At 39.3% G+C, this 19,925-nt stretch overlaps 1 protein-coding gene and 1 long non-coding RNA gene across 4 annotated transcripts in view; one reads left to right on the forward strand and one right to left on the reverse strand.

Moving 5' to 3' along the window:
• The window catches only part of LOC118971354 (uncharacterized), a 42,366-nt gene extending 35,565 nt beyond the window's left edge, over positions 1–6,801 (forward strand). Inside the window, exons 2-4 of the long non-coding RNA XR_012123700.1 lie at positions 3,151–3,200; positions 5,365–5,510; positions 6,635–6,801. This is a non-coding gene — a long non-coding RNA (uncharacterized lncRNA). The remainder of the gene's footprint in view (positions 1–3,150; positions 3,201–5,364; positions 5,511–6,634) is intronic.
• Positions 3,447–19,925, reverse strand: part of ITGA6 (integrin subunit alpha 6) — an 83,938-nt gene continuing 67,459 nt past the window's right edge. For 2 of the 3 annotated variants that reach the window (XM_073218697.1, XM_037012466.2), the window contains 2 exons: positions 10,664–10,789; positions 3,447–5,469 (listed from right to left, as the gene is read on the reverse strand). In XM_073218697.1, the coding sequence (XP_073074798.1) occupies positions 5,311–5,469; positions 10,664–10,789 (285 nt within the window). In that variant the 3' untranslated portion in view covers positions 3,447–5,310. Of the gene's footprint in view, positions 5,470–7,514; positions 7,645–10,663; positions 10,790–19,925 lie in introns of all 3 variants that reach the window. The other variant, XM_037012467.2, reaches the window with a different exon arrangement.

A 19,925-nucleotide genomic window follows, 5' to 3' on the forward strand; every position in this document is an offset into this window, starting at 1 on the left:
GGCCTTTAATCCATTTTGAGCTTTATTTTTGTGCAAAGCATAAGACAGTGATCCAGTTTCATTCTTTTTCATGTAGCTGTCTGGTTTCCCCAGCACCATTTACTAAAGAGACTCTTCCCCATTGTATAGACTTACCTCCTTTGTCCTGTATTGACCATATAAGTGTTGGTTTATTTCTGGGTCCTCTATTCTGTTCCATTGATCCTGTCTATTGTGCCAGTGCCACATTGTTTTGATTACTGTAGCTTTGTAGTATAGTTTGAAAATAGGGAGCATGATACCTCCAGCTTTGTTCTTCTTTCTCAAGATTGCTTTGGCTATATGGGTCCTTTTGTGGTTCCATACAAATTTTGGGATTATTTTATCCAGTTCTATGAAAAATGCCATTAGTGTTTTGATAGGGATTGCACTGAATCAGTAGATTGCTTTGGGTAGTATAGCCATTTTAACATTTAATTCTTCCTTTCCATGAGCATAAAATATCTTCCCATTTATTTGTATCATCTTCAGCTTCTTTCATAAATGTTCTTATAGTTTTCAGTATGCAAGTGTTTCACCTCTGTTCCTTTTGGTGCAATTATAAATGGAACTGATTTCTTATTTTCTCTGCTAGTTTGTTGTTTGTATATAGAAACACAACAAACTTCTGTATATTGATTTTGTATCCTGCAACTTTACTGATTAATTCAGTCTTTTGGTGAAGTCTTTAGGACTTTCTATATATGTCATGTCATCTGCAAATAGTGACAATTTTACTTCTTCCTACTGATTTGGTGTGGGTGGGTGGAGACTGTGTGCCATACTGATGCCACCTTGGTGGGACTGCTGGCTCATGGGCAGGCACTTTTGAGTTTTGGGGTGTGTGTGGTGGGGCTGTCTCAAGGTACATTTGGAGGTAGTGTGGGCCTCCAGACCCTGCTTTTGTCACTGCTGTCACTGTTTGGGGTGGGGTGGAGGGAAACATAAATGTTTCCCAGTTAGAGTTCTAGCAGTTTTCCTGCTATTTGGCAGGTGCTCTAGTTCTGAAAACCAGCTTCTTCCACATAGTCTAGTTGCCTGTTAAACTGTAGGGTCTTTTCCATACCCAAGGGTAGGTGAGTCCACTCGCAGCTCCATCACTGATGTCCCTCTGTGCTGCAGGTCACAGCACTGGGGATGGGGCTCCCACCATTATTTTGTCTCCATCTCTCCTGCTATTTTCTTAATGTGGTCTATCCCTGTGTGCAGCAGCTCTTCATTCTACCCTCAGTTCTTCTCAGAAGGAACTGCTGTGTTTGTAGGTATAGATTCTGTGCATACCTGGGAGGAAATGGATTCAGGCTCCTTCGTGTTGCTTCCTATAAAAGGTCAAAGCCAGATCTTATTTGTATGTATATCCCCAGAGACTAGTAACCATCCCTAGAAATTTTATTTCTGATTGGAAACAATCTCCATTTCACAATGACAGGATCTTAAACACTCAGGTCTGTCTAGCTTGGTTTGGTGAATTGAATACTTGTCTGCTAGGCTCCTGGATAACCAGAGCAAGCACAATCTATCCCCATAGTTTCTTGGGATTTGTAGTGGATATTTTAGAAGAATAGCATGTGAGAAATTTTATCTAATCTCTGATAATAAGTGTCTATCTCCGCCCATTTCCATGCCCCCAGCACAGGCTGAGATGGCCAGGGTAGGGGTGAAGGGCAGACCGAGGCACTTGAGCTGTGCTGCCACAGAAATTCTTTCCAGGGTAATCATCAGCTCTTACCTGGTTAGTGTTGTCCTTGGCGGCACCTGGTCCATGCTTGCACTGAACTAGGGCACTTTTCTCACTCTGATTTGCTTTATACATTCACTTAGAGGACTTAACTGTGAATTACTTTGTAAATTCCCTTCTAGATAGGTCTGTTGTTAACACCTCTGCAGGCCTGGCCTCAGACACTGGTATATGGGATTCCCACATTCTAATGGCTGGATCCAGTGTCTTCTCAGTCAGCAAACATGCTTTGTAAGGTACTAGAGGGAAAGAAAACACTTGCCCTTTGGCTATAGTCAGGAACTACTGGAATAGCAGATGTCCACATGTTTCTTTGCAGTAGCCATTCTTCGGACATCACTCTGTTCATTCTCTTCTGTAAACCTGCCTGCTTAATGCAAGCAGTGGGACCCTGTCCTTCGGTGTGAAGGAGCTGCCTTTCATCAGCTTGGATAGCATTCAAACTACTTTTCCACATTCCCATTCTCTCAGGCCTGAGGACGGATTTATGTGGAACCCAACCACATACAGCATTTTAACTCTTTTCCTCCTTTGAAACCAGTCAATTCCAATGTCTTTTTCCACACTGTCCATTGTCCTATCACAGGTTAGCATCCTAGAAATCAGTTTTTCATTAAGATGTTTTTATTTACGGTAGTAATCTCAGTCTTTTCCTTACTTCTCTGGTTTGGAAAATTGAAAGCATTTCCCATCTACATCTGCCTCACATTCTAAAATATTCTCAACCAGAAGGACATGACTATAAGCCATGATTGCATGACCCACTGTGAGGGTGTGGCAAGTAATAGACAACTGGTACTGAAGTGTCAGCCATACCACTATCACTCCAAGGCTTTCCTGTGTGATTTTTTGAGAGAGAGAGACGGGAAGAACCATGGGAGTCACATAAAGCACGGCCCTGCACCCCAGCCCAGGTCACTTATGCCATAGCCGTGGCCAGGCCACAGCTAGTGACACTCTCAGGGGTTATAGTGATTACACATTGCTGTAGTGACTTAACCTGGATATACCCACGAGGTGAGACTGTGGCTAAAAAAAAGTCACAGTCACGTCATTAAAAAGTACCAGTCATACATGTTTTTGGATGGTAACAATACACTTTACATGGGAAACTTATTCGGTCCAGGGGACACTACATACATGCCTTATCTTCATTTATTGTAATAATTCAGCTAGAGAAGTTCCATAAAAATTTAAAATTCCTGAGGTAAAGCAAGTATTTTCTGATCAGTCAATTCTACGAAATCAGTCTTGGAGACCAATATAATGACACGTCACTGCTGGGCTGCTCTCACATCCAAAATGTGTTCTAAGGAGAAAGCAACTTAACCATAAGAACTTTTATGCTTCATGCCCTGGCACCATTACTAAGTATAATACCCTGTCCTTCCCAGGCATAGCCTTTGAAGCAGATGAATCATCATGAACAGATCTCTCTCAATTTGTAAGTATCTTGAGTAAACCATCTTTAAGATTTGAGTGTCAACTAAATGGTAGAGCCAAAAAGAAAACAAACCTGATCACATTTACATTTCAGTTGGGCACTAACGCCTTTGGCTGATCTGAGATCATATGGGACACTAAGAATAACAACATCAAAAACTTGTTTGGTTTGATGAAATAAAGACAGCTCAGGTTATTCATAATTTTAGAGTTCGTTTCACATATGTAATGCTATTACTAAGCAATGAACACTTTCATAAAAAAATTTATTTCACACTTCCATACAAATATCCACAGGTATTTTCTAACCATGAAATAATTTTACAATGCTAGTTAGTATAAAAATGTATCAAAGGCAAACAGACCAGTGATTTGACTTGAGATGACATGTTTAAATTTAAACATCACTACATTCTTATTTCTGTTGTTGAACCATCCACTCCCCACTTTTCAGGACATTTGTTTTTATAACAGAGGTCTATAAGCACTTTCACAATACCAGCTTCTTAGCAACCTGTAGAGCCAGTGCAGTAGGCTCCAAGTTACTTATAGAACTGAGATTTTAAACACTGTTATGACCTATCTTGGAGAAATTTTTGTGCATGAACATACCAAATTACAACTAAATGTCCTAAGTATCTTAAGGGCAGTAAGATTTCTGGAAAAAAAAAGAAAAATCCTCCAAAGCAAAACGGCACATGCAGCTGTGGCTGAGACGCTGCTTATACTATATCCAAATTAGCCCGTTTGCTGTTGCTCCTAATATAGCTTAATATTTGGAAATGCAATAATTAAAATTCAGCCCTCATATCTATTCAATGTCTATTTAATGTATAGAATGTCTGCCTTCCCACCACCTTCATTTTTACAATTAAACAATTAAAAGTACTTGTTGGAGCAGTCCCAAAGTGGTTTCGGGGGCCCAGATGGGGGAGAAACAGAACAAAAAACAGCACATCAACTCACTGATTAAATGATTCCAGGAACATTTAAAAACTTAAAAGCCATGATGTTCTATGTGACTCAGTAGTCTTATACCAGATCGGTTCAGGTCCACCATGGGCACTCACCATTTCCTTCAAGTCCTAAAGATATAGTATTTGCAGCAGCAACTAAACAGCACTGAAGTTCAACAAACACACCATTATTTCTAAGAGCTCCTGATTGTTACAGCATGAAATTCAGAAATCACACAGGGCTCTAACCTAAAAAATACCCGATGTCTGGTAAGAATTAAACATCTTATGGATAAATCCTATTTTTTAAACCTTTTGGGTTGGAGGGAGGAGGTGAGGACTGTCGTGAAGGGTGATGTCTTAATAACTTATGTGTATATTTATAAAGAATATTCTTTTTTGCAGTAAATAGGTTAGGTCAAACCAGTGACTTCCATATTCTAATTCGACTGTTTAATCCAACCTAAAGTGTAAACTGGAGAATCTTTGGCCTGTTAGTCAATAACAAAATGATTTATAAAAAATAAATACCATATACAAATAAGTTTAACTAGCATTCAAGTCTCTTGCACCTGTGTGTTTTGGTGAGAAGGGGGAATGAAACCTGTACGTATCTGGTGTGAACAAGTATTCACACATCTAGGAAATGGAGGAAGATCGCGGGATGGCAATGTTACCTTCTATTGCACATTTAAGAAAGCACTTTACATTGAGACACAGTTACCCTGACGGCAGAGTCTTGAGACGCAGGACAGTTAATGGGTAGGTCTTCAGTCCTCTGGGAAGAAAGAGTGTTCACAAGGGCAGTGCTGAGGGTGGGGACGGCCATTCTGGGAGCGCAGTGACTGGGTGCAGGCGGCAAGCCCTTCCCCAGCACAGGGGAGTCAGCCACGACAAAGACAAAGGCAAACTGGGAAGTTAAATTAAGGCAGTTAAAGAAAAAAATCCATTCCAACAGTCTGAAATTTGGCTGTGCAAAACAGAACCTCGGGCCACATAACGATATCCATAGTTAAAACTGTAGGTTCATACTGTATGTAGTCTGGCTGAACTCAATATTCAGGTACTGAACAGGCTTTTAAATCCATTTGAATTTGAGTTGGGGGAAAAAAAAACAGCATAGGTACTGCGAAGCTTTTCTGCCCCTCCACCCGCCTAGGAGTAGCTTTCATTTTCATTCCACCTTGTGATCCACTGTTTTTTTTCAAGGTTATCATATTTTTCATCATTGATCTTGCGCTCTTCCTTCCGGATCCTTACCGCATGGTATCGGGGAACACTGTCATCGTACCTGGAGCGTTTAAAGAATCCACACTGAAGAAGGGGGAAAGAGAAACAAATTAATCTCAAGAAAAGTGAGTGCACCCCTGGAGAATGTCTAAGCTTTCTGTTCAGCTGTGCCTACCTTTGGACAAAGGAAAATGGTAGTGCTTTTAAGAAGGAACTAATAGGTCAAAAAGAAATAACAGCCAGTGGGGATGTATAGAAACACCGTGAAACTGAAAGAAAAGTCTTTTTTCTTGTTTTCACATTTGATAACAGTGTAGATAGGCTACCTCTTTACTAACAATTTGAATTAATGAAACAGTGCTTCCATTTTGATTTATAATCATTACTTATATGTGAAGTCTAATTTTCAGATTATTAGCATGTCATTTTAAAGAAATTTTTTAAAGGCCATAAACCAAAGATACTGCATACCCTTTTCCCACTAACAAAATGGAAATACGGTCATAAATATTTTACAAATTACTATTTGAATATGCCATGCTCAAATGGGTCAGTTTAAGAATATTCTCTCCTCCAAGGCTACAGTACCTATCCCTCATTAGCTAGAAGGTAATTTAAACTACCTGGATTTGCTCTTGTGCTTCCAAATTAATAAATCATATAATTGTGTCCTGCAATAAAATCAACCATGTACTGCAGAGAACTTAGGAAAGGATCACTATACTGAATTTCAGAGCATCCCCTAATTTCTTGTTTTGCAAAAGGAAAGACATTTACTATATTAATGAATGTGTATTTCATTTTTATTCAATCTGATCCAAAGTAGGTTTTTACTGAGAACATAATCTGGAAATTTCTTAATCAGATTGATTTTTTTAATGATAAAATGTACATATTTTTAAAAAAATGATGAAGAGGGTATATGAAATGGATGATTAATATGTGTATTATATAACAGTAGGAACAGGACATTTATGTTGAATGATATTATGGTATAAAAATGTCATGGGGCAAAATAAAATATGCATAGTTATCACTAAATTAATAGGAAAATGGACCAAGAAATTTTGTTCTACGGCCATTTTTACTTGCTAGACTCCTTTATCTGTTAAAAAAATATGGCTTTTCCCCCATTTAATCAAAGGAGTAAATCAAAGGTAAAATATAAAACTGGAAAGGAAATGGGATTCATCATAGCAGTACCACAGTGAGGGATTATAGGAGTAATTCTATCTTCTTATGCCCACAGAAATGGAAAATGGACTCATTGCCAATTCCTGTTTCCATGGATTTACACATAAGAGAAGCAAAACATGAGCTTAAAATCAACTGAGACCCAAGGTTGAATAAAATCTGGGAACATGAAACAAGGTCAAGCTCCATTACAACATACCGAAATAAAAACTGACCAGAGCATTTTTATCTTAGTTTTGTATACTGAAAGTCACTTTGGTAAAGAACCTTCTGAAATTGACCATAATGTCCACCTGCCAATAGTCAGTTTGTTGCAATGGTCTTTGACCTATAATAGATATGCAGGAAAAGGAAGTTGCATGCTTAGGTAGCATAAGACAATTTCTGAGCAACAAAAGCATTCCAAGCCTTCCACCATCACTTTATAGCAAGGAGATCAAAAAGATGACAGTGAGGAAGCCTTCTCATCAAAAGAAACAGTGTTTCCAACATGCAATAGGTTAATTAGACAGTCAACACAAACTTCTAGCTGTGGGAAATTCCAAATGGAAAAGAAATCTGGAATGACTTCTCAAGGCATCTTTGAAATTCCAACTGGGATGCTACATAATAGATTCACAATATGTGGCAAACAGGTACACTATGGAGGTCTGAAGCCTCCTTTGGTGTGGAAATATATGGCAGTTTTCTTCATCGCTGTGGGTGATGTTTAACAACTAACAAAATAACTCACCTGCAATGAAAGATTCTTTGTGCATTTTTCAAAAAACTGAGCCTTGAAATGAAATAAAATAAATCCAAGCAAGGCAAGCCAGTGTGGACATTTGGAAACATCTGTTAATGGGACACACACATAGCAAGCTGTTGCTCTTAAAGTTAGCCACCACAACCACAGCAGGTCCCACAGCTAGCAATTAAAAACATTGATCAATTACCAATTAAAGAAGTAGCTCAATACTATGCATCAGAAGTAAGCCTCTCTTTATCAGATGGCTGAGCATGGATCTCAGCCTTGTGGTATGTGGCATCATAATGATCTTTCTTATTTCTCTTGAAGAAACCACACTACAAGGAAGCAAGGTATTTAGTCAGTTTCACAGTTTTGTGCATAAGAGCGAACAAATTAAAATCTCAGATTTGAACCTATTTTCTATTTTATAGCTTGTTTACAAAGAGGTTACTATGGATCAACCAAAAGTGAGCAGCCACTGCAGTATGTTATTTTGTGACAATCACCCCACCCAGCTCTAGCACCGTGTGTCTCTGGTCAGATATTTATATGGATGACATTAATCAGCTAATTGATTTTTCTATTTGTAACAGAAATCCTGAAGCCAAAAATCATCCTAAAAGGGAGAATATATACACATCTGATTATAGCTCTTTGGGTAGTTTCTTCTTGTAGGAGAATATGGACTTCAGGCAAAAGGTTGACTTTTGCAGCTTACTGAGACAAAGGTTAAAGTGTACTTTAAGTTTAGCACAGATCCAAATAAAATACTGTATTTTTCTGCCTTTCATGGTAGATTTTATGAAACAAATGCCATACTTTGGATTTGTGGGGTAAATCACAGTATAAATTCAAATATATCATCATGAAAGAATCATTTCACCTTCCTGGGGCACTGGTTTGTCTTAAGCTGTCACTTCCCCAAATTCTGAACCACCAAATTCTGTAACCCTTAAGTGGTAGGAACCTATGCTCCTCAGGTTAGGTCACTCTAAAGGAGTGTAAAAGTATGATTCTGCTTTCTACTGTAATTTCCTTCATTCAACAATGGAGAACTTTATTTACTTTTATTTAGTTTATAAGGGTCACAGAACTGCCCTTTGAAATACAACTTGGTTGAATAATTCTCTGCCCTCCTAGAAAATTCTGCTAGCTAGTCTGGCACCTCACAAAGATAAAAATCTAGATCTGCTTTGTCCATATAGTTACTCAAATTTAAATTAAAGAGTCAACACCTCAGTTGTACTAGCTGTAGTCCAAGTGACCAGTAGCTACATGGACTGGTGACTACCATGTTGACTAGTGCAGCTTCAGAACACTTCCATTTTCACAGAAAATTTTACTGGGCAGTGTTGATCTAAACTATTTATCTTGATAACTGTGACTCTCAATTCGATGAAGATTATCTCAGACTGTCAAAAGGAGGTTACTTGAAAAAATAAAACAAAAAACAGTGAACACACCCAGCCAACTTTCAATAACTCATGCGAGTCAATAAAGTGGGAAAAGGAATAAGTCAGGAACCAGGAGTCCCAGTCCTGCCTCCAACTTGGCAACATTCTTAATATCCATGGGCATGAAGATAAATGTGACTGGATCAGCACATAGGACTTTACCTCCCCCCAAAATCCTATGTAGAATGCTTTATTTAAAGCAGATAAAATCAGCTCTGGTGAAAGTGGGGATATTGGCCCTTGCCCACCTAGCTTAATATTGGTGCTTACACGGATGTGCAAAACCCAATTCAAAAGGATGAACTGTGTAGTCTTTTCTGGACCTCAAATCCTATGATTTTTAACACATAAAAACAAATAGTTCTTTTTTCAGAAAGGAGTGTATAAAGTAATAATGATTTTCATGTGTGGGCTATAGAAGTTGATTAGAGTTCCTCTTGTATGTATACTTTAGAACTTCAAAAAAAATATTGAGATCATCTAGTCCAACCCACATATTAAACAGTTAAGACAAACCAGTGCCCCAGGGAGGTGAAATGATTTGCCCAGGCATAGCTTTGGATGTCTTAACTCTCAACCCACTGCTATGTATCACTCTCATTAAAGACTGCCCATAATACCTGCTCTGAGTAGTTCTGGTGACCTCTTACAAAAAGCAAGGCCATCCTCAAATTCAGTTTTTGATACCAAAGTAGTTTTCAGAGCATCTTCTATATTGGCTGGCTGTGCTTAACCAGAGAAACCTACTGCCTTTAGTAGTCAGGACTGGCTTATATCCCCTGCATGAAGGAATCTTGCCACGAGCAGATACCAAGTTTCAGTCACACATTTGGAGGATACCAGAAAATTATCTCACTGTCAAAAGGAGGTTACTTGAAAAAATAAAGCAAAAAAGCAATGCCCAATATTTGAAAGTGAGAATAGCCTAAACCTTGTCCATTATACTTGCAGATCCAAGAAAATAAGAATGGTTTGATTGTACAGATTGTTGGTTGAGGTTCATAAAAATACTTCATCCAAAATCCTGGAACAGACATGTTTGGAAGTCCATTTTTGACATTTTAGAAAAGTAATACACTGCCTACACAATGCCACTGTAATCAAAATATTGATATTTCCTCAGTGATACTAAATAATAAAGGATAAAGATTATAGCCTCTCTTAAGATGTGAAGTTTTTTTGCTGCCAAATAAGTTATTATAGACTTTTAGTTTTCAGAGTTTTTTGCAGTTTGGAATTGTTGATAAGGGATTGTGAACCCCCATTACTCCCTGAGAATCCACAATCTAAAAGTCATAAACTTTGGCAAAAAAGTATGCATCTGTGTCATATGCACTTTTTTGTAATGTAGACTTTTTAAGAGTAGGAAGTTAAATTGTATTTGTAAGACCAAATTTTAATGAAGTACATCACACTGAGCCCAAATCTTCATCACATTTGATAAGTTATGATGACCATCCCTGAGGTGGAGTCACTAATTTCATGCTGTTCTACTCCTACTCCAGCTGCAACTGTAACAATCCCCAATGAACATTTCTTCACAGAAGCTGAAATAGGGATGTAGATTCAGATTAATATGATGCCCAAAAATTTGGCTTAGATGAAGAAAATGCTAAAGTTGTAAAATTTTTAGAATTGTTATTTGCCAAACACACTGAGTTATATGTGAAAAACAAAATGGATATATTTAAGAAACTCCTTATAATGAACAAATAACATTAGGTAGATGATATACAGGTATTCAACTGTACAATTGTGAAGTTTGCTGTATGTTGGAAAAGTTTAACATGTTGGGGAAAAGCAATGAAAAAACAAAAGGTAATACTATCAGTGTTAATTCACACTTTAAAACATAAAATAAGGTTTATATCATGAGACTCAAATGTCAGATATGACTTACCTTCCATAGTAAAAATACTAATAGTGCAAGCATCAAAATCCCAGCAAGAATAGCCACTAGGATGACCCACCAAGGTACTCCTGAATACTGAGCTACAGTCTTTGAAGGAAACACAGTCACACGAACCTAAGGGGTGTAAAGAAAGCAACATTGTTATAAACTGGTATAAGAATCGATACAAAGAATTTATAGTTCTAATTTTGCTTCTAGACACATTTTGGACAATGAAGCCTGTGGACAGAGGAGAGGCCTTTTTGATGCAAGATCTTTCCTTTAATAATGGAATATTGCTCCAGGAGGAATTTCTTAGAGATCTTTACCTGGAACTGGAAAAGACTGAATTGTGTTTTTTTGTTGTTGTTGTTCAGCTCATTTTTATTTTTTTTTTATGTTTTTATTTTTTGGTATCATTAATCTACAATTATATGAGGAACATTATGTTTACTAGACTCCCCGCAACACTAAGTTTCCCCCACATACCCCATTACAGTCACTGTCCATCCACCTAGTAAGATGTTGTAGAATCACTACTTATCTTCTCTCTTGCACAGCCCTCCCTGTACCCCCCCACATTATACATGCTAATCATAACACCCCCTTTATTTTCCCCCACCCCCCTAATCCCTCTATTCCCATCCATCCTCCCCAGTCCCTTTCCCTTTGGTAACTGTTAGTCCATTCTTGGGTTCTGTGAGTCTTCTGTTTGTTCCTTCCATTTTTTCTTTGTTCTTATACTCCACAGATGAGTGATATCATTTGATACTTGTCTTTCTCCACCTGCCTTATTTCACTGAGCATAATACCCTCTAGCTTCATCCATGTTGTTACAAATGGTAGGATTTATTTTCTTCTTATGGCTGAATAATATTCCATTGTGTATATGTACCACATCTTTATCCATTCATCTACTGATGGACCCTTAGGTTGCTTCCATTTCTTTGCTATTGCGAATAGTACTGCGTTATACATAGGGGTGCATATGTCTTTTTCAAACTGGGCTGCTCCATTCTTAGGGTAAATTCCTAGGAGTGGAATTCCTGGGTCAAAGATATTCCTATTTTGATTTTTTTGAGGAACCTCCATACTGCTTTCCACAATGGCTGAACTAATTTACATTCCCACCAGCAGTGTAGGAGGGTTCCCCTTTCTCCACATCCTCGCCAAAATTTGTTGTTGTTTGTCTTTTGGATGGTAGCGATCCTTACTGGTGGGAGGTGATATCTCATTGTGGTTTTAATTTGCATTTCTCTGATGACTAGTGATGTGGAGAATCTTTTCATGTGCCTGTTGGCCATCTGAATTTCTTCTTTGGAGAACTGTCTGTTCAGCTCCCTCTGACCATTTTTTGATTGGATTATTTGCTTTTTGTTTCTTGAGGTACATGAGCTCTTTATATATTTTGGATGTCAACCCTTTATCGGATCTGTCATTTATGAATATATTCTCCCATACTGTAGGATGCCTTTTTGTTCTATTGGTGGTGTCCTTTGCTGTACAGAAGTTTTTCAGTTTGATATAGTCCCACTTGTTCCTTTTTGCTTTTGTTTCCCTTGCCCGGGGAGATATGTTCATGAAGAAGTCACTCATGTTTATGTCCAGGAGATTTTTGCCTATGTTTTTTTTCTAAGAGTTTTATGGTTTCATGACTTACATTCAGGTGTTTGATCCATTTCAAATTTACTTTTGTGTATGGTGTTAAGACAATGATCCAGTTTCATTCTCTTACATGTAGTTGTGCAGTTCTGCCAACATCAGCTGTTGAAGAGGCTGTCATTTCCCCATTGTATGTTCATGGCTCCTTTATCATACATTAATTGACCATATATGTTTGGGTTAATATCTGGACTCTCTATTGTTCCTCTGGCCTGTGGGTCTGTTCTAGTGCCAGCACCAAATTGTCTTGATTACTGTGGCTTTTTAGTAGAGCTTGAAGTTGGGTAGCGAGATCCCCCTTGCTTTATTCTTCCTTCTCAGGATTGCTTTGGCTATTCGGGGTCTTTTGTGGTTTCACATGAATTTTAAAACTATTTGTTCCAGTTCGTTGAAGAATACTGTTGGTATTTTGATAGGAATTGCATTGAATCTGTAGATTGCTTTAGGCAGGATGGTCATTTTGACAATATTAATTCTTCCTAGCCAAGAGCATAGGATGAGTTTCCATTTGTTAGTGTCCTCTTTAATTTCTCTTGAGAGTGTCTTGTAGTTTTCAGGATATAGGTTTTTCACTTCCTTGGTTAGGTTTATTCCGAGGTATTTTATTCTTTTTGATGCAATTGCAAATGGAATTGTTTTCCTGATTTCTCTTTCTGCTAGTTCATTGTTAGTGTATAGGAAAGCCACAGATTTCTGTGTATTAATTTTGTATCCTGCAACTTTGCTGAATTCAGATTTTAGTTCTAGTAGTTTGGGAGTGGAGTCCTTAGGGTTTATTATGTACAATATCATGTCATCTGCAAATAGTGACAGTTTGACTTCTTTACCAATCTGGATTCCTTTTATTCCTTTGTTTTGTCTGATTGCCGTGGCTAGGACCTCCATTACTATGTTGAATAACAGTGGGAGAGTGGGCATCCCTGTCTTGTTCCTGATCTTAGAGGAAAAGCTTTCAGCTTCTTGCTGTTAGGTATGATGTTGGCTGTGGGTTTGTCATATATGGCCTTTACTATGTTGACGTACTTGCCCTCTATACCCATTTTGTTGAGTTTTTGTCATGAATGGATGTTGAATTTTGTCGAATGCTTTTTCAGCATCTATGGAGATCATGTGGTTTTTGTCCTTTTTGTTGATGTGGATGATGTTGATGGATTTTCTAATGTTGTACCATCCTTGCATCCCTGAGATGAATCCCACTTGATCATGGCGTATGATCTTCTTGATGTATATTTTAATTCAGTTTGCTAGTATTTTGTTGAGTATTTTTGCATCTATGTTCATCAGGGATATTGTCTGTGATTTTCTTTTTTTGTGGGGTCTTTGCCTGGTTGGTATTAGAGTGATGCTGGCTTCACAGAATGAGTTTGGAAGTATTCCCTCTTCTTCTATTTTTTGGAAAACTTTAAGGAGAATGAGTATTATGTCTTCTCTATATGTCTGATAAAATTCAGTGGTGAATCCATCTGGACCAGGGCTTTTGTTCTTGGGTGGTTTTTTGATTACTGATTCAATATCTTTGCTGGTAATTGGTGTGTTTAGATTTTGTTTCTTCCTTGGTCAGTCTTGGAAGGTTGTATTTTTCTAAGTTGTCCATTTCTTCTAGGTTTTCCAGCTTGTTAGCATATAGATTTTCATAGTATTCTCTAATAATTTTTTGTATTTCTGTGGGGTCCGTCATGATTTTTCCTTTCTTGTTTCTGATTCTGTTGATGTGTGTAGATTCTCTTTTTCTCTTAATAAATCTGGCTAGGGGCTTATCTATTTTGTTTATTTTTTCAAAGAACCAGCTCTTGGTTTCACTGATTTTTTCTATTGTTTTATTCTTCTCAATTTCATTTATTTCTTCTCTGATCTTTATTATATCCCTCCTTCTGCTGACTTTGGACCTCATTTGTTTTTTTCCAGTTTCAATAATTGTGACTTTAGACCTTTCTTTTGGGATTGTTCTTCCTTCTTTAAATATGCCTAGATTGCTATATACTTTCCTCTTAAAACTGCTTTTGCTGCATCCCACATAAGTTGGGGCTTTGTGCTGTTCTCATTTGTCTCCATATATTGCTTGATCTGTTTTAATTTGGTCATTAGTCCATTGATTATTTAGGAGCATGTTGTTAAGCCTCCATGTGTTTGTGAGCCTTTGTGTTTTCTTTGTACAATTTATTTCTAGTTTTATGCCTTTGTGGTCTGACAAGTTGGTTGGTAGAATTTCAATCTTTTTGAATATACTGAGGCACTTTTTGTGGCCTAGTATGTGGTCTATTCTGGAAAATGTTCCATGTGCACTTGAGAAGAATGTGTATTCTGCTGCTTCTGGGTGTAGAGTTCTGTAGATGTCTATTAGGTCCATCTGTTCTAGTGTGTTGTTCAGTGCCTCTGTGTCCTTACTTATTTTCTGTTCAGTGGATCTGTCCTTTGGAGTGAGTGGTGTTTTGAAGTCTCCTCGAATGAATGCATTGCAGTCTATTTCTTCCTTTAAATCTGTTAGTATTTGTTTCACATAGGTTGGTGCCTCTGTATTGGGTGCATATATATTTATAATGGTTATATCCTCTTGTTGGACTGAGCCCTTTATCATTATGTAATGCCCTTCTTTATCTCTTATTACTTTCTTTGTTTTGATGTCTATTTTGTCTGATACTAGTACTGCAACACCTGCTCTCTTCTCCCTGTTGTTTGCATGAAATATCTTTTTCCATCCCTTGACTTTTAGTCTGTATATGTCTTTGGTTTTGAGGTGTGTCTCTTGTAAGCCGCATGTAAATGGGTCTTGCTTTTTTATCCATTCTGTTACTGTGTCTTTTGATTGGTGCATTCAGTCCATTTACACTTATGGTGATTTTTGAAAGATATGTACTTATTGTCATTGCAGGCTTTAGATTCGTGTTCACCAAAGGTTCAAGGGTAGCTTCTTTACTATCTAACCATCTAACTTAGCTCTCTTATTAAGCTATTATGAACACAGCCTGATGATTATTTCTCTCCCTTCTTATTCCTCCTTTTCCATTCTTTATATGTTAGGAGTTTTGTTCTGTACTCATTTTTGTTTCCTTTGACTGCTTTTGTAAGTTGTTGATTTTATTTTTTGCCTTTAGTTAGTATTTGGTTGGTCTGCTTTATTTGCTGTGATTTTATTTTCTCTGGTGACATCTATTTAGCCTTAGGAGTGCTTCCATCTAGAGCAGTCCCTTTAAAATACCCTGTAGAGGTGGTTTGTGGGAGGCAAATTCCCTCAACTTTTGCTTGTCTGGAAATTGTTTAATCTCTCCTTCATATTTGAATGATAATCATGCTAGATACAGTACCCTTGGTTCAAGGCCCTTCTGTTTCATTGCAGTAAATATATCATGCCATTCTCTTCTGGCCTGTAAGGTTTCTGTTGAGAAGTCTGATAGTAGCCTGATGGGTTTTCCTTTGTAGGTGACCTTTTTTCTCTCTCTGGCTGCCTTTAATACTCTGTCCTTGTCTTTGATCTTTGCCATTTTAATTATTATATGTCTTGGTGTTGTCCTCCTTGGGTCCCTTGTGTTTGGAGTTCTGTGGGCTTCCATGGTCTGAGAGACTATTTCCTCCCCCAGTTTGGGGAAGTTTTCAGCAATTATTTCTTCAAAAACACTTTCTATCCCTTTTTCTCTCTCTTCCTCTTCTGGAACTCCTATAATGCGAATATTGTTCCATTTGGATTGATCACACAGTTCTCTTAATATTGTTTCATTCCTGGAGATCCTTTTATCTCTCTCTGCGTCCGCTTCTCTGTGTTCCTGTTCTCCGATTTCTATTCCATTAATGGCCTCTTGCACCTGGTCCAGTCTGCTCTTAAATCCTTCCAGAGATTGTTTAATTTCTGTATTCTCTCTCCCAACTTGATCCTTTAGCTTTTGCATATTTCTCTGCAGGTCCATCAGCATGGTTATGACCTTTATTTTGAATTTTCAGGAAGATTGGTTAAATCTATCTCCCCAGACCCTCTCTCCGAGTTGTCTGAGTAATTCTGAACTGGACCAAATTCTTCTGCCTTTTCATGGCAATAGCAGTGGCTGTAGGCAGGTAGCATGTGTGTCAGCTGGGAGAACAAAGTCCCTTCCTGCTTGTTGGTCACCTTGCCCTTCTCCGCTGTCTGTGTTGGTTACCCGGCCACCTGGAGCAGCCTCCAGGTTAATCCCCTAAGCTGCTGTGGGTGAGGTCGCTGTCAGGGTAGCCCAGAGCCCTGCAGGAAGTGGCCAGCATGCCGTGTGTGCTCTCCTGTGATAACGGCACCCCTTTGAACCTTGCCCTGGTTTCCTCTGCGCCAGGCAGCTGTGTGCCGGCGGCGGCCTCTGGGTCTGGCCTGGATGGCTTCACACCGGGAGGAGATTCTGGGCAGTGCTGTGGCCGTGGCCACTCTCTGGCTGTTCCACCGCCACAGGCATGTGTGGTTGCTCTCCGGCTGTTCCGCCGTGCGGGCGCGCACTCCACTCTTCGCCTCCTTGGCCACTGCGGGCACGCACGGCTGCTGTCTGGCTGTTCTACCACCGTGGGTGCATGCAGCCGCTCTCTGGTTGCTCGGTCGCTGTGTCGGAGCCACACCGGCCGGGGGAACAACTGCTAGGCTGCCTATAGCCATGAGGGGCTTCAGGGGTACATCGCCACCCAGGGGACTGGGGTGCCCGAAGTTCCTCAGAATTCCCAGCTGCTGGGCTTAGTGTCCTGGGACACTTCCGTCCAGCCGTGAGGCCCCTGTCCCTTTAAGACTTTCAAAAAGCACTCGCTTTTCTTTTGTCCCAGGGGAACCGGCTGTGGGGACCCACTTGCACATTTTACTTTTCCATTTCTCTAATATCCAGCACACCATGCAGTGTGTGTCTGCATTCCCAGTGTGGGTGACTAGGGCTGGGTGTTTAGCAGTCCTAGGCTCCCACTCCCTCCCCACTCTGACTCCTCCTCCCGCTGGGGAGCTGGGGTTGGGGGAGCGCTCAGGTCCCGCCGGGTCGCAGCTTGTGTCTTACCCCCTTTGTGAGGTGCTGAGTTATTGCAGATGTAGATGTAGCCTGGCTGTTGTACTGTGTCCACTGGTCTCTCTTTTATGAATAGTTGTATTTGTTGTATTTTCAAAAATATATATGGTTTTGGGAGATTTCCACTGCCCTAGTCATGCCTCCATCTTGGCTCCTCCCCCTGGATTGTGTTTTCACAGAATGGTTATTTCTTTGCTATCTTTTTAAATATTTTGGAATAAACAAAAGTAGAGAATAATGAACTATCATTTACTTGTCAGAGTTTCAACAATTACCAATATATGGCCAAAATTGCTTTCATTTCTGTTTCACCAACATCTCTTACTTAGTTTTCAGCAGTGGAAATAAAAGGGCTAGTTTATGCACAATTGGCCTACATTCCTCACTCAGAGCTTAAAGATATTGTGAAATCTACAAGTAGGGATAGAGCTGTGTTACTGATATAATTTTAAATTTTCCTTAGGATATCAAATAAGGACCCTCATAAACAATATAATTTCTTGAAATGGCTTAGTACCATCTTCTACAACAATGTATGCAGACAAATTAGACCCTGGTTTTTTTTTCAGAAACAGCTTAGGGTTTTAGGCAGCAGCTGATGAGAAGCTTAAGCTCTAAACATTTGATAGTTGGCAAATACCAATTAAATAGAAATGAAATCTAAAAAGTTGCTTATGACTATGCACAAAAAGTTGGTTATACAGGCTTAGAATTCAAGTGGATTTCTGTGATGCCAGGAGACTTTTCAAAGCATGTAAGAGACCTGGTGATTTCTACTAATATAATTTTGTAAGCTACACTGATTAGAGATCTACCAGTTTGAAGTTTCTGATATTTCTGAATTATGAGAATGTAAAGTGATGGATAAGCAAAACTTAAAGAGAGCATTTAACTTCTGAGAAGTGTTTGTAGTCAAGTAGTCTACATTAGTGAACTCAATGCTACCTAAAAATGCTGCTATGTCTACACTGTGCTTCAATACTTCCATAATTCTTTTTAAAAATCTCGTTAAAATACTTCCCTTTCTACTTACACTAGAAAACAGCATCTCAAGACTTACAGAATATACATAAAGAGAACTGCTGTTCTTCAACCACTTAAATAGGAACGAATTCACATTTAGAATCTTCATCCTGTTGTAGTGACTGTAACAGGCAGGCACAAACACCTCTGGCAGCTACTCTGCTTCCTGTTATGCTCTCTGAGGTTTCTTTCCCCCAAGGTTCCCAGCCCCAGAGGAGCCCCATGGCTCACGTACTCTCACAGCCAGTCCCCTGGCCAAGTGTCCCAGCTGGGAACTAAAACAACCCTTTCTTGAGATTACTAGTCACAGCACAGGAGTACCCATGAAGCAGGGAAAAGAGAATGGTGAGAGACCAGGGAAGAAATAATGGAGTTGATGTGACTGGCAAGCTTGACTACTCTAAAGCAAAACCAAGAGATTATTTCAATGAGCCCAGGCTGTGTCATTTAAATTTGCTAGCCCAGGCATGGCACTTGATGGTTCTTGGGGGAAAGGCGACAGCCTGGAAGGGCCATCCTGATCTTTAAGAGTAAGTTCTTAATAAATTTGGAAGTTGATCATGGAGACTGGTCTGTGGCAGGGGGAATCAGCCTTATAATCACACTGTGTATCAGAGCCTTTTAAATGGCTGACAGGAGGGGGAAATGACTTCCCAGAATGGCTGCTGCTAAGCAAAACACCTGATCAATGTAATGGGGTACGATGGGATGGAGGGTGTGGGTGGGAACCCAGCTGACAGCTGTAAGCCAGGTGTGGCTACCATTCAAACCCAATCTTGGAGCCTTTAAGAAATTGTAAAACCCACTGGGCATCAAACTTGGAGGACTGAAGTGCGGGTTGGGCCACACATTTAAGGGCAGAGGGGCTCTGCAAACCAGTGTATGTGCAAGGTCACATGCAGTACAGACAGGCCCAGGGAGGCCAGTCAGCAAGATTTCATTGTTTGTTTCTGTAGGACAGTCATTCTCTAGCTGGAATTCGGAGTAAGTGGGAAGCTGGCCTTAGAACTGGGTAAGGGGAGACCAACTGTGTGCTTCAGTTTCCAGAGCTCTGGGAAGCCCTGTCCGTCTTGTCACTACAGGTGTTACAGGTTAAGGTGAGCAGAAATTACTCCAAAAACATTTTTTTGCTTGTTTCATTAAAATCAGGCATTTCCAGAGGAATGACCTGTCCATGTGAACCTCATCCATCATGTGCCCATAAGAGGGAAAAGGGCTTATGTGCACCTAATGCATTAAATTCCACCACCAGTGAACAGGGCTAAGACCACATTAGCTTGTCCACTGCCAAAATCATTTCCCCATATCATTCTGTAACATAATACCCTCCACTCTCATCAGAGCATCAGTATAAGAGATCTGATGAAGGCATTTTCAGATCTTTTATAGAACTCTATTAGACTATCCCCTTACTGTTCCTCATACCAAAAATCCATCTTATAAAAGGATCCACATTTCAAGTTCTCTGAATTTAGAACCAAAATCAAACAAACAAGAAACTCCTTATTCCCCTGAAGAATGAATAATGTGCCTGCTTTTATCTACTATATTTTCTTTTATCTTTGGCAGCCAGGATGCTTAGGTAGTCTCTTCCT

The sequence above is a fragment of the Manis javanica genome, chromosome 12 (genome assembly GCF_040802235.1).
Source record: "Manis javanica isolate MJ-LG chromosome 12, MJ_LKY, whole genome shotgun sequence".
Classification (NCBI taxonomy): Eukaryota; Metazoa; Chordata; class Mammalia; order Pholidota; family Manidae; genus Manis; species Manis javanica.